At 40.9% G+C, this 15963-nt stretch overlaps 1 protein-coding gene across 1 annotated transcript in view; it reads left to right on the top strand.

Moving 5' to 3' along the window:
- Positions 1 to 15963, top strand: part of LOC115223195 (serine/threonine-protein kinase/endoribonuclease IRE1) — a 72885-nt gene that overhangs the window by 30598 nt on the left and 26324 nt on the right. Inside the window, exons 5-11 of the mRNA XM_036512333.1 lie at positions 342 to 490; positions 2938 to 3066; positions 4350 to 4392; positions 5491 to 5546; positions 9096 to 9155; positions 11334 to 11520; positions 13640 to 13721. Coding sequence (XP_036368226.1) covers positions 342 to 490; positions 2938 to 3066; positions 4350 to 4392; positions 5491 to 5546; positions 9096 to 9155; positions 11334 to 11520; positions 13640 to 13721 — 706 coding nt within the window. The remainder of the gene's footprint in view (positions 1 to 341; positions 491 to 2937; positions 3067 to 4349; positions 4393 to 5490; positions 5547 to 9095; positions 9156 to 11333; positions 11521 to 13639; positions 13722 to 15963) is intronic.

Below are 15963 nucleotides of genomic sequence, written 5' to 3'. Positions count from 1 at the left end.
TGTGTACAGGGATCATGTGCAAGCTGACTGAGAAGGTCAGCTTTGCACGTGACAGAAACATTGGAATGGTTAGCAGTAAGAATGCTTTCATCCATCCATCCATTTTCTCCATCCTCTTATTTCTGGAGGGTTCGTGGGATAGAGTTCTCTGGCCCCTCCTCCACAGGGTCCTATCAGAATCCACCATCATCACACTCTCTGACTGGATTCCCAACTGCGACATGGAGATATGGGGTCAGCATGATAATTGTTGAATATCAGTTTGGGATGGTTGTAGGACTTTAAAATAAAATTCAAAACAAGTATTAATTGGTTTCTTTAATTTTTATTTCTCTCTTCAGGGCTCCCAGTTACTTTCTACCAGATCCCACCGATGGAACTCTTTATGCTGTTACCAAAGACATTGTGGGTATCAAGAGGCTCCCATTTACCATTCCAGAACTTGTGTCGACAGCTCCTTGTAAAAGTAGTGATGGAATGCTTTATTCTGGTTAGTCTCCAAGCAACATTTTGCTTATTAAAATACAAAGAAGATTGATGAAAGCCATCATAATTCTGATTGAAAAAAAAAATTCTAATTTATTTCTTTTGTTGTCTTGGGAACGTCATTATGCCAATAAACACATTCACTGGTTGTATTTCACTTCTTTTATTATTATTATTAGTCAGTTGGTTAATATTTAACCAATTAACTAATTGATTGTTTGATTAATTGACTGGTTATGTTTGTGAAAGTCATTTATGGCATCCTCAATCACGTGCCCTCTCTACTTCATCTGCTTCAGGCCTGACATGTAACTGAACAGGTCGTGGATGGTGGCAAAAGTACTTCAGTAAATTTAGCTGAATAATTGATTGATTGACTGGACGATTAATCAAACAATGGATTAGTTAATTGGTGATATAGCTAACCAGTTGGCTAATAATAATAATAATAATAAATGAAGTAAAATATAACCAGTGTGTGTGTATGCTTATTATTGGCATAATGCTCCTCCTAAGATATAACATCATATGTTTTAATACTCTAGGTCACATCAAGAATGTTGTAAATCAAACACAAAAATATAATTTATTTCTTCATTGGGGAAATCATTTTTTTCCTTTAGCAAAGTTCAGTAGTTTTACCTGACTAAGATGATACAGGGTAAAAAGGGTGAAGACCCCATTTGGTCATGAATGACCATAGGATTGCGCCTAGAAGTTCCCCTCTGAGGCACGAGTCTAGGCAAGGTTGTTTATGGAAGACCAGCAGTTGCCCGTGCATACCAGCCTTCCCTCTCCACACCATTATATGTGCATAGGGTAAAGGGTAAAGACCCCTTCTGTCATGAATGACCAAGGGATTGTGCCTAGAAAGTTACCCTCTGAAGCACAAGTCCAGGCAAGGTTGTTTATGGAAGACCAGCAGTCACCCATGCATATCAGCCTCCCCTCTCCACACCATTATATGTGGGTCAGATATAGTCAGTTTAAATGCTAAAGGGGTACTCATGCGTTATCTCAGAGCATCAAGATTTCGATGATGTGATTGTTTATTTTTATACTAAAATTGTAGGGTAGGTATGAGGTGCTGGATCTGGCTACTTTAAACATAAAATTGGATTACTCTTTCAAATGTAATGCGTATGCATTCGTGTTGTTTTGAATTAAGCAAGCATTATCTCATAACTTCAAGATTTTGATGATATGATCGTTTATTTTTAGAAGGATATCATAGGATAGGTGTGAGGGTCCAAATCTGGCTGGTTTGAAAATAAAACAGGCGGAATATTTTGGCTGGATATGGCTGGCATAAATGCTAAAGGAGTTAATGATAATAATAATAATAATAATAATGATAATAATAACAACATCCATTCATGAATTTATTTATTTATTAATTTTTAAAATATTTTACCTGTGAATTTGCGTGTGTAATCTGGGAATGCATACAATGAGCTTCCCTGCTCTAGGTGTACGGAAAACACTCGGCAAGAAACGGAAGAAAATTTGAAGAAAGAAGGAAAAATAATAATAATAATGAAATTATTGTATACAGTGCTCAGGTGCACCACAACTTGTCAAAAGTACATATAAAGCATATGCAATAATGTACAAATGTCTGGGAAGTGAACAGTGTATGAGTCAGATACATGCTTGCGTGTGTATGGAGGGGAGAAAATCAGGTGTAGTGTTGGTGACTCTGAGGAAGCATGGAAGTTTTGAAGGATGCAGTGCTCCGACAACTAACAACTGATGCCGGCATACATGCTATCCCATCAACTTATGTAATTAAATTTCTAATATATGAAACATTGTTTAGAAAACAGCGTCAAAATTATAAACACCTGATTATCAGGTGCACTGTCTCTCATCAATTTTATAAAAAGGAAAGGATGTTAATCCAAAATACTACATGGATTTTGGTTTTTATCTGTTTTTATTTATATACAAGCAGTATTGCCCGGCTTTGCAAAATGGTCACATTTAATTCAAAGCGTTAAAAATGTTATGAAAACAATTGGTATGTGTTCACAAAGTCCAAACGATTAATACGAAAAAACCCTCCAGGCTACATCCTGAAAATTCATTTCTTTGCCGAATTTCAACAATGTTTACGGCGATTCGTTTTTATATCTTGATTTTTTATTTTTCATGCAATTTATGCATGCTTGCAAGCGTGGTGAACACAGTTCACGTCAAACAGCTGAGTAAAGTTCACTATTCAATGCATGGGATAAGGCCTAAACTAACACATTATCGATTTTTGCACTTGCGAGATGAATTTTGGAACAGAAATAGCGCAGTTCAATTTTCATTCGCCTAAACTTTAAGTGACCCATTTTTGGTGGTTCTACGATTTGTTGGCTAGGAGATGTGCCGGGAAGTTAAACACACAGACAGACACACAAGTTGAGTTTTATATATATATTTTTTCCTTCTTTCTCAATGAAGGTTCCAAAAAAGATGTCTGGATTGCTGTGGATCCAAAGACTGGCAGCAAACTTTATACACTTAAAATGGATGGGACGGAGAACGTGTGTCCTTCTACAAATGAAAATATCATTTTCATTGGCCGTACAGGTAGGTATCATCATTGTCATCATTGTTTTTGACAGTCACTCTTTCGTGCTTGCCCAGGCTGGACGGTGGTTACTGAGGCTGATTTTTCTTTGGCCAGATGAACTTCCTGTCACCAATCCTTAGCAGTTTCCTAGCAAGGCCAGACCCTATTTTTGCAGAATAGTGGAAATGAAGGACATTCATTTACAACAGTCACATGATATCACAACAAAGAGATATATACACTCACACATACATACATTCACGCACACACACACACACAAACAAACATGTGCACACATGGCAGGCTTCTTTCAGTTTCTTATTTCTTTACTGCCTACAAGGGGCTACACACAGAGGGGACAAACAAGGACAGACAAACGGATTAAGTCGATTATATCGAACCCAGTGCGTAACTGGTACTTATTTAATCGACCCCGAAAGGATGAAAGGTAAAGTCGATCTCGGCGGAATTTGAACTCAGAACATAGCGGCAGACGAAATACCACTAAGCATTTTGCCTGGCATGCTAACGTTTCTGCCAGCTCGCCGCCTCTTTCAGTTTCTGTCTACCAAATCCACTCACAAAGCTTTGGTCAATCTAAGACTATAGTAGAAGTCACTTACCCAAAGTGCCACACAGTGGGACTTGGGAAGCAAACTTGTTAACCACATAGCCATACCTGTGCCTATTTTTAATATATTAATTAATAGATGTAATATAAATGATGTCATATGTAAACAATCACAAGCTTGTTTTGAAGCACTGAAATATATTGTAGTACATGGTTGCTGACAGATTCTTCTGCTCTGTAAGGGTTTTATCCTATACTAGCATTATGACCCTGGCAACGCCGGGTCATAGTGCTGCATGCGTGCGCACATACACGCGAGTACTGTCCAAATCTCTGACCAATTACATACAGCTAGCTGGCATTCAATTGGCGTATCAAGTTTCGGGCATTTTGATTAGGTTTTGGATAGAAAATTCACAAAAAGATCACTTCTATTGATTTTTTTAAATGGCTTTGTGGGGTGACTGGGGAAATGTAAAGATGTGCATGACCACCCTTGGACGGTTTTGAGTGACCATAGAAAGTGCGAGCTCTCTAACTGAAAAATTGTGGATTTGTATAAAGGACACACACACAGACAGACAGACATTTTGCTGTTTATATAGAGATATGCTGTTCTCTCAGTATTTACAATTGAAAAATATATCTTATTTAGAATATATAGAATATATATTAATTAATGTTTTATTATTTTTATATATTAATATTGTTTGTTTATTTATTTACTAGAATATACTGTCTCCATGTTTGATGTGCAGAATGGAATGAGGAGGTAAGTCAACAAATGAACATTTTCCCTTTGAGCACCATTGAAAAGTACTCTTCAATTAAAGGTGATGGTCACTCTCTTTCTTTCTCTCTACCTCTCTCTTTCCCTCTCTTTCTCTTTCTCTACCTCTCTCTCTCCCTCTCTTTCTCCTCTCTTCACCATCAATGAAGATGATGATTTTTATGAATTTAATTGTAATAAGGGCTTCTTCCTTAGAGTGAAAGGTAGAGTGTATGATGCCTCTGTATGTACAGCTATGTTACATGGCAATGAAACTAAAGAGGACTTGTAAAGGCTTGAAAGAAATGAAGCTAGAATGCTCCACGGGGATGGGTAATGTTAGTGTGCATACACAACAGAGTGTAAATGATTAGAGAGAAAAACTGGGTATAAGAGATATTAGATGTGTGCAAGAGAGAAGACTGCACTGGTTTGGTCATGTGGTGCATATGGATGAGGACAGCTGCGTAAAGAAGTGCTGAGGTCTAATTTTGGAAGGTATCTGAGCGTGATTGTTGCCAAAGCAGCAAACTGGCTTCCAATGAAAGAGAAGACTAAGGAAGGCCTATATCTCACTACATACAAAGCAGCATCACACTTTGTACATACACTCATACAATTTACCTTTCACTAAGAATTTTTTGTGTTTTATGATTATCTCTTTTGATAAGTGAAGGCACACATGGCTCAGTGATTAGAATGTCTGGTAGTGAGTTCAATTCCCGGACCGAGCTGTGTGTTGTGTTCATGAGCAAGACACTTTATTTCATGTTGCTCCAGTTCGCTCAGCTGTAGAAAATGAGTTGCAACCTCACTGGTGCCAAGCTGTATTGGCCCCTTTGCCTTTCCCTTGGATAACACTGGTGGTGTGGAGAAGGGAGGCTGGTATGCGTGGGCGACTGCTGGTCTTCCATAAACAACCTTGCCCAGACTTCTGTCTCAGAGGGGAACTTTCTAAGTGCAATCCCATGGTCTTTACTTTTCACTTTTGATATTTCACTGTTTTTAGTTGGCGTCTTTCTAATTGCATTCTTTCTTCATAAATATGATTTTGATGCCTATTTTTATTTTATTTTATCATTTATTCTCGATTCTTTTCAGGTGGAATGCTACGTTTATGGACTATTCTTCACACATAGCACAAGATTCTGATTATGGCAAGTTCTCATACATATCTTAACCGACACACATATATCCATTCGTTAGCCACTACACACATTTCTTTTCTCTCCTTGTTTTTGCTGTGTCCCTTTCTGTAGAAGAGCATACGCTCGAAACGTAAAAGACTTTTTCTATTCCTGAGCGTTATACTAATACATCTGTTTTTGTACACCACCTGTCTTCGTCTTTTGTTTTTTTCATAAACTCTCCCTATATATATATATATATATATATATATATATATATATATTGTTGTGGTTCAGCTGGTACAGTACTTCTTGTGACCTACTTTTGGGGTAAACCGATTGTTCTGTCGGATTCACGAAAGAGTAATGGCTTTTGGAAGGACCCCTACCCTTTTGCCTGTCAGGGAAAGTTCATTCTAGAGGAGGACAGACAGATGGTATTGCAGAGCTGGGAGAGAGAGAGTGACAGTGACAGCATCGATGAGGACAGACAGATTAAGGAATCTGAGCGGCGATAGAGAGAGTATTAGAGCTAAGAGAGAGATTGAGGGTAGTGACAGAGCAAGAGGTTTTTGGCAGTCGGTATTTGGTCGTCAAGGTGAGCGGTTGGATTTAGGAGCGAGGATTTGGAATTCAAGGTAGGCGTTTAGCAAGTTGGAGTTAGCAGTACTGAGAGAGATGAGGTGCAATATGAGACACTGGTTATTCTAGTAGGAACTAAGGTACGTGAATTGTGTATTGATATGTGAAGAAAAAGAAGGAAAAAGAATCGATGTAAAGAGACTGTTGAAAAGAAATGAGACAGTGAAAAGAGCAATGTGAACTGTGTAAAGACATTGTGTACAGAGTTGTTGGAAAGAGAACTGTGTAATGAACATTGAACTGTATAGGCCTTTAATGTCCTTTGAACTGTAACTTTAATGTGATTTGAAACAGAACTGTTGTCTCCGGACGTGTACTCTTGAAATGCTGTTGTTATTGAATTTGATGTGTTGTTACCGGACAGTTTAAATGCTTTGATCTGTGGTATACCTGTATGATGTATTGAGTTGTTACTTGCATGTCCTCTTTTAAATGTATCTGATATGTATTTGATGTTGTAACAATTAATAGTCATATAAACTAGTTGTTAAATGTGAGCCAATTGCTTTCTGTGTATCTCTCGATTGCCTCTATGCAGCTGCTGTTGTAGTTGTTGTTGTCGTTATCTCTCTCCTCTCCGAGTTTCCGTGGCGAACATTCGCTAATCGAACGGGCCTGTGTGAGGGATTCTGTAACAGCTTTCGTTCGACGGAAGTCCCCTCGTAACAATATATATATATATCGCCACGATAGATCGTTCACCACTACACACATTTTTTTCTCTCCTTGTTTCTTCTGTGTCCCTTTCTGTAGAAGAGCGTAGGCTCGAAACGTAAAACACTTTTTCTATTCCTGAGCGTTATACTAATACATCTGTTTGTTTTGTACACCACTTGTCTTCGTCTTTTGTTTTTATCGTCAACTCTCCCTATCCATTGTTGCACATACTCATTCGTGCGTTGATACACATACAGAAACCCCATGTGTGTGTTTGTGTCACGCATGTATACACATAATCTGGTGGATGATTGTCCAACAGATTAAACTGCCATGGCTGTGTGGCTATGTAAGCCAGGGGTCAGGGAACTTTTTTTAACCAATTACTCCAAAATATATATGTGCAGGCATGGCTGTGTAGTAAGAAGTTTGCTTCCCAACCACATTGTTCTGGGTTCAGTCCCACTGCATGGCACTTGGACAAGAGTTTTCTATTATAATCTTGTGCTGATCAAAATCTTGTGAGCAGATTTAGCAGATGGAAACTGAAAGAAGCTAATTGTGGTTTTAGGAAGGGCATCCATCCATAAAACCCATGCCAAAACAGACACAGTAGCCTGGTGCAGTCTTCTACCTGGCCAGCTCCATGTCAAACCGTCCAACCCATGCCAGCATGGGAGGTGGACATTAAACAATTGCGATGATGATAATGATGATTCATTTACTTATCTGCAGTTGATGCAACCATGACTGTTCATGGCTTTGGCATGACTTAATAAGGCTTCTTCCATACTGGTCAGTTTTTTTGCTTGGGTTTGGCCATTTATTATGATCGATTCCTTTCTTATTTCTTTACTGCCCACAAGAGGCTACACACAGAGGGGACAAACAAGATCAGACAAATGGATTAAGTTGATTACATCGACCCCAGTGCGTAACCGGTACTTATTTAATCAACCCCGAAAGGATAAAAGGCAAAGTCGACCTCGGCGGAATTTGAACTCAGAACGTAGCGGCAGACGAAATACCACTAAGCATCTTGCCCGGCGTGCTAACGTTTCTGCCAGCTCGCCGCCTTTCTGCTTCATATTCCTTTCTGCAGTACCTTTGAATCTCAGTCTAGGTCTTCCATGGTTTCTTCCCTCCCAGCTCTTGCATCGTTTGGAGTAAAGGATTTGTCTGTGGAGTCTGCTGTTATCCATCCTGTGTATGTGACCCAACCAATGTAAATTTCTGTCAATGAGGATTCCCCCAGCATGCTGTAAGATCTCATATATCAATGTGTGTGTGTGTTTGCACCCCTCCACTGCTTGACAACTGGAGTTGGTGTGTCTATATCCCCATAACTGCAACTTAGCAATTTGGCAAAAGAGACCAATAAAATAAGCGCCAGGCTTAAAAAAGAAAAAAAAAACTTTTAGGGTTGATTCATTCGACTGCAATTCTTCAAGGTGGTGCCCCAGTATGGCCGCATTCTAGTGACTGAATCAAGTAAAGGATAATAGATAAAATATTACCATATTTTAACGAGGGCCAGTCAGGCGGAGCTGGCAACGGCCACGCTCAAATGGTGTTTTTAACGTGTCACCTGCACAGGATCCAGTCCAGCAGTACTGGCAACGACCTCGCTCAAATGGTTTTTCATGTGCCACCAGCACAAGTGCCAGTAAGGCGACGCTGGTAGCAATCACGATTGAATGGTGCGTTTTACGTGCCACCAGCACAGAAGCCAGTTTGCTGCTCTGGCAACGATCACGCTCGGATACCTTCCAAAATTAGACCTCAGCACTTCTTTACGCAGCTGTCCTCATCCATATGCACCACATGACCAAACCAGTGCAGTCTTCTCTCTTGCACACATCTAATATCTCTTATACCCAGTTTTTCTCTCTAATCATTTACACTCTGTTGTGTATGCACACTAACATTACCCATCCCCGTGGAGCATTCTAGCTTCATTTCTTTCAAGCCTTTACAAGTCCTCTTTAGTTTCATTGCCATGTAACATAGCTGTACATACAGAGGCATCATACACTCTACCTTTCACTCTAAGGAAGAAGCCCTTATTTTAGTCAAAAATTTGGTTAACAAAAATACGGGAGTTTCTTATACATGAACAGTATTATAATCCCTTACAAAACATTTTTTCCCAAATTTTAAGCCCTAAAAATTAGGGGGTTCTTTGTACATGAGGGTTCCTTATACACGTTAAAATACGGTATATCTGCAAAATGATGATGCTTTTATTGTTAATCTTAAATAAATTTGTAATTCTTTCAGATCTACGTCACTTTTCGGGCAGTTCCAAAGGCCTGGCTGTTACGTTAGATGGCAAAACAGGTAAGAAGATGACTTTTGTTATTCTATCCTAACATAGCAATCTGTTGCATACGCTTGTGCGGACATCCTCTGTCTCCTGCTCAGTCATCCTACCAAGATGGTTTAGCAGGGGACAGAGGATATGTTCATCATCATTGTTTAATGTCTGCTTTCCATGCTAGCATGGGTTGGACAATTTTGACTGAGGGCTGGCAAACTAGATGGCTGCACCAGGCTCCAATCTTGATCTGGCAGAGTTTCTACAGCTGGATGCCCTTCCTACTGCCAACCACTCCGAGAGTGTAGTGGGTGCGTTTTACGTGCCACTGGCACGGAGGCCAGTCAGGCAGTACTGGCAATGACCTCTCTCGAATCTTTTTATACATGCCACCAGCACAGGTGCCAGTAAGGCGATGTTAATAACGATCATGCTCGAATGGTGCCCTTTTACGTGCCATCGACACGGAAGCCTGTTGGCTGCTCTGGCAACGATCATGCTCGGATGGTGCTCTTGGCACCCTACTAGCACGGGTACAAGTGCCAGTAAGGCGACGCTGGTAATGATCACACTCGAATGGTGCCCTTTTATGTGCCACTGGCACGGAAGCCGATTAGCCGCTCTGTCAAACGATCACACTGGTATGGTGCTTGTACTCTCATTTGATGCAGTAGCTGTAGGCTGGAAGAAGCCTCATGACATCCCCGCACCAGATGGCTGGACATGATTGGGGAAGATCTCTGGAGGTTTGATGTCATCTTAGATGAGCCAGAGGGGCTGGTACGGGACCATCAGCAGTACTGATGGACATGGTTGGCTTGACGCATAATGACATCTCTGGGACTACTAACTTGGGATGAACCCAACCTCATCAAACAAGAACATGAAGCAAGCAAGCAATACCTAGCAATTCTATAATCTTATGATTTTCTTTAACTAGCATGTGTCTCAGAAGACAGACTTTACTACTGACTTCTAAATCTTCCTTATTGAGTCATTGCAGCAAATTCCTTATTTCAACATTAATACGACTTTATACCCACATTACAGGTCAGGTCAGGTATGGTGGAGGTGGTGGTGGTGGAGCCAATTCTGTTGTAGTGTGTCACTGCATCCATCATTTGTTGGTATTTGCTTGGTTCGTCCCAGATAATCCTCTGAGCTGTGTCCTCCCTAGCCAGTCTGTGTCTTTGGTGGAGGTGCATGGCTTAGTGGTTAGGGTATTCAGCTCATGAGATTGTGGTTCCGATTCCTGGACTGGATGACACGTGTTCTTGAGCAAAACACTTCACTTCACATTGCTCCAGTCCACTCACCTGGCAAAAATGAGTAACCCTGTCCAGGTGGGGAATATATTATGCCATGAAACCAGTGGTTCATTAAAGCTGCAAAGTTTAATTAGTTACCAGGCTCAGCATCAGCTGTTAGTCACTATCAGCAATGACTGTGTCCTCTCCATCACTATTCTTCCCCAAAGAGAGAGTTTTAAATCAGTATCAAAAGTAGGTTGCTCTCCTTTTATGGTTACTGTCCTGACCTATTCTGTTATGATCCAACTGTGTTAAACAAACTCCTTTTATTTCAGTCGAAGAGACACCCACCTGTGATAGAAGGAGGTGTTTAAGGACATATGATTATAGCTAGGTAAAGGTAAAGACCCCCTTTGGTCATGAATGACTGGGATTGCACCTAGAAAGTTCCCTTCCAAGGTATAAGTCTGGGCAAATTAGTTTATGGAAGACCAGCAGTCGCCCATGCATACCAGTCTCTCCTCTGCACACCACTGATGTTATCCAAGAGAAAGGCCGATACAGCTTGGCACCAGTGACATTGCAACTCATTTCTACAGATGAGTGAACTGGAGCAATGTGAATTAAAGTGTCTTGCTCAAGAACACAACACACAGCTCGGTCCAAGAATCAAACTCACTACTGCATAATTGTGTGCCTGATGACGCTCTAACCACTGAGCCACGCACCTTCAGAGCTAGGTAAACCATTACTATATTAACAGTTAGAATCTAGCCAGCTGTGAATATAGTATATGTTTTGGTAATCGGGTATTTTCCATTCTTTGAACAGATTTAAGACAGAAGGGGTTTAACTATTCCAATATCTCTTCTATGCTAAAGCATTTGACATTGTCAAAGACTGATTGTGTTCTTAACCTTGTATATGTGTGTCCTTGTTTTTTCTTTCCAGGAGAAATTCTTTGGTATAAAAATTACGACTCTCCAGTTGTGGCCATGTACAGCCTAGGACAGGAAGGTCTTCGGAAAGTTCCATTCACCAGCTTTGCTCCTGAAACCTTGGACCACTTGACCGGTCAGTTGTCTGATACTCTGTGGAAGGATAGATTTCTTGACCATGGAAAACAGCAAGAATTTTTGTAAGTATACATTCAGATTGTGTTGATAAATCCAGTTGACCCTTTCACTATCAATCCACTTTAAATCGTCTGAGAATTTGTTTGGCTTATGTTGGGAGTAAAGGATTTGTCTGGGGAGTCCGTCTAACCTGTGTATGTGACCCAACCAACATAAATTCCTGTCAGTGAGGCTTTCAATCATAGGAGGCATACCAGCATGCTGTAGGATCACACACATACACACACACTTGTCCCACCCATGTCACCATGGAAGGGGTACATTAAAAAATGATGATGATATATAATGAAATTGTAATCATGACCAATGCCAGTGCCACCTGACTGGCACCCGTGCCGGTGGCATATAAAAGGCACCCACTACATTCTCAGAGTGGTTAGCATTAGGAAGGGCATCCAGCTGTAGAAACCATGCCAAATCAGACTGGAACCTGGTGCAGCAGCCCCCCCCCCCCACCAGCTTACCAGTTTTCAGAGAAACCATCCAACCCATGCCAGCATTGAAAGCAGACGTTAAACGATGATGATGATGATGTATAAATGTAAGATTCAAGGATCAAGGTGTAGGAAGAAGGTTAGCTTCAATCAAACAGTAGAAAAATATAAAGAACAACTTTCAGGAACAATAATGGTTTATTGAGGCAGAAGGTTGTGGATTTTTTCCATATTGAAGTATGGTAAGCTGAGAAAATGTTTTATATTTTTCGGTAGTTAGGCAGGGTTGCCAGTTATGCAAATACAATACAAGAGCTAAGGAATAGAGCAGATAATTCCTGGGCTACATATATTTGATATATATTCCAAAAAATGAAGAAAAAAACACATGAAAAAAAGAGAACACAAGGACATAGTACATGTAAAGTATTAACAAACGCTCAGGGAAGGAAAGAAAGGTGGTTTTACATTTCGAGTAAAGCTTTTCTTTAACACAGGAGACAGGGGAAAGTTCAAGAGAAAAGAAGACAGAGGAAAAACAATCGCTGATGTGTTTTTTCTTCGTTTTTTTTTTTTTTTTTGTGGGGGATTAACTATTTACCGCCCACTCATTCGGACTCTTGGCCTTCCGACTGACTTTGGAGTACCTAATTCGCGGAATTCTTTCTACCATTGGATTACATTACCTTGTTCATTCGGAATATGCCATTTCTGTACCTTGATTATATATGTGTGTGTGTGTTTGTCCCCCCAACATCACTTGACAACTGATGCTGATGTGTTTACGTCCCCGTAACTTAGCGGTTCGGCAAAAGAGACTGATAGAATAAGTACTAGGCTTACAAAGAATAAGTCCTGGGGGGTTGATGTGCTCGACTTAAAGGCGGTGCTCCAGCATGGCCACAGTCAAATGACTGAAACAAGTTAAAGAGTAAAAGAGAGAGTAAAGAGCGTAATTTAGTAAAATAATTTTGTTATTAATAAGCTGGTACTTTGATGGAAAGTTTAATTTAGATAACTTTAAAACAGGAAGTTTGTATCATAGAAGCAGGGGTAAGGTGAGTTTGTATCAAAAGGGTTAAATATTAAAGGGTTAATCCAGCGTTTTTATAATTAACATTTGTTTTACATTGTGAAGGCTCATGGCTCAGTGATTAGAGCATCGGGCTCTTAATCCTTGAGCAAGACACTTCATTTTCATGTTGCTCCAGTTCCCTCATCTATAGAAATGAGTTGCAATGTCACTGGTGCCAAGCTGTTTTGGTCTTTGCCTTTCCCTTGGATAATAACATTAGTGGCACAGAGAGAGGAGCCTGGTATGCATGGGTGACTGCTGGTTAAGGATGCACGTGTCTGTGGAGTGCTCAGCCACTTGCACGTTAATGAACTGCGATGTCAAAGGTGCCAAGCTGTATCGGCCTTTGCCTTTCCCTTGGATAATAGCATTAGTGGCACAGAGAGGGGAGCCTGGTATGCATGGGTGACTGCTGGTCTTCCATAAAACAACCTTGCCCAGATTTGTATCTCAGAGGGGAACTTTCTAGATGCAGTTCCACGGTCATTCATGACCAAAGAGGATCTTTTACCACTTTACTTTGGATTACAATCAACTCAAATTCAAGTAAGTTTTATTTGTTTCACTGAAGGCCTCTGCTTGCATTTATTTGTTCTTTTTTCTCTCTTACAGCCGTACTCTCTATGTGGGCGAGTACGAACATGTCCTCTATGCCTTGGACTCTTATGTTGATGAAAATACAGTGACAGTTTCAGTAAGTATTCATACATCTGCAAAAACATATAGGCATCTCTATGACTTGACTTGACAGCATTCACCCGGGGTGGGTTGAGCTGGCTTCATTCATCGTCAATGCTGCATCTCTCACAAACGCCGACCAGGCCGGGTGATTTGAGGCTAACGACCACGTGATCTCCAACCACTCCTTATTCCAGCGGTGAACGCCGTAGATATGAGGGCCTAGGTTGGGTTCCAGATCGGTCTTGACTGTCATCAGCCATGTTTTTCATTGTCCACCACATTGCTTTCGCCAACCCTGAAGGGGAGCTGGGGCAATTGCTTTGTAGATGAATTCTCTATGGATTCACATACATGCACACTCACATGCACAGGTTTACATTCAAATATACTTTCACAAACGTGTGTATATCATCATCATCCTCCTTTAACATCCGATTGTTATGGCACTAGCATTAGTGCTTTTTACATTGTACTGGCCCAGGACTCTTGCAGATTAATCCTTTTCACTAGGGGACGAGGCCTTAACACTCTGTATCCTTGTCTTGACTTTGAGTGATAGTTGTAAACGAGTGTCACTGTCATACAGGCGGTGTCCTTCATTTCCAATCTTCTGTGAAAACATGTCTGGCCATGGGGAAAACATTACCTTACTTGAGTGTTGGTGACAGGAAGGGCATCCAGCCATAGAAAATCTGCCTCAACCATTTCTGGAACCCATGTGAGCATGGACAGTAAATCTGTGATGATGAAAGAATTCAACATTATGAAAATCTAGGTTATTGCAAGATTTTTCAGAAATGTAATGCTTCCATAATTTGAGGGACGTTTCTACATGCACACCTACCAACATACTTACATGCATGTATATATGCATATATATATACACACTTATTTACATGTATACATGCATATATATATATATATATATATATATATTATATATATATATATATAAAATGGCACGTAAAAGGCACCATTCAAGCGTGATCGTTACCAGCATCGCCTTACTGGCACCTGTGCCTGTGGCATGTGTAAAAGATTCAAGCGAGGTTGTTGCCAGTACCACCTGACTGGTCCCATGCCAGTGGCACGTAAAAGCACCCACTACACTCTAGGAGTGGTTGGCGTTAGGAAGGGCATCCAGCTGTAGAAACTCTGCCAGATCAAGATTGAAGCCTGGTGCAGCCATCTGGTTCACCAGCCCTCAGTCAAATCGTCCAACCCATGCTAGCATGGAAAGCGGACGTTAAACAATGATGATATATATCTCTCTCTATATATAAACGGCAGTTTGTCTGTGCGTGTTTCTGTGTGTCTGTTTTCTTGTACCCTCACCCTGACCACGGCTTTCAACCGATTCTGATGAAACTTGACACACACATAGCCCAATGTCATAATTCAAAACTAACGCAGCGAAAATTTTGAAAAGTTCCTCCAGTTCTGAAAAAAATCGATAAATTCGACATGGGGTCGAGAATCAGAAACACAAACCGCAAACTGTCTAGGAGACGCAACTCCACCTTTTTTAACTTTAAAAAAAATTTACTATCATTTTTTTCCATCTTTTTGCTGTTTTTTGGCTGTAACTCTCTAAAAATGCTTTATAGTTATTTCCCTTACAAACCCGAGCAACGCCGGGCGATACTGCTAGTATATATATATATATATACATACAAGGTAGTGGGTAGCGAACTTCTTCACTACTTCAGGGAGTGACGACCCTGCCTGACATGAGTCCCGGGCTCAGCTGGCTCTGGCTGACAGTACCCGGTATGGGCCCCTATCCAGGGTTACGGAAAGGAGACAACCTTCAAAGAAATCCGGAGTGGAGCCCCGAAGGCGGTCTAGTGTTCGACTCAACACTCTTCCGGCAGCTCCTGCAACCAAGCTGGTGCCAAACGTAATGCACTGCACTCCACTGGACTATATCAGCAAGGTCGAGAGAGGAAACCTGACGATTGGGCTACCCAGGACTTTCTTATCTATAGCCCAGGCCTGTGCAGAACTGGAGAGGACAGTTCAGTGCTGCTGTAAAAAGCTGCAGAAACAACACGGGAGGTAACAGTCACGAGTGATAAGTCCATTCAGATTGGCATAAAATATGGGCGCTACAGGTTACCTCTGACGGTGGGAGGGACCTCCGTGTCCTATTGATTAGCTACTGCCCACCTCAAGCTTGGCAGCCCCCAGTTAATAAGGTGCTGACCCGCCACAAGCCGCCTGCTCCATTGGGTGCTTGGAGCTAAGAGTATTCC

Source organism: Octopus sinensis, linkage group LG22 (assembly GCF_006345805.1).
Source record: "Octopus sinensis linkage group LG22, ASM634580v1, whole genome shotgun sequence".
NCBI classification, from domain to species: domain Eukaryota; kingdom Metazoa; phylum Mollusca; class Cephalopoda; order Octopoda; family Octopodidae; genus Octopus; species Octopus sinensis.
This window is presented reverse-complemented; position numbering and strand designations above follow the sequence as displayed.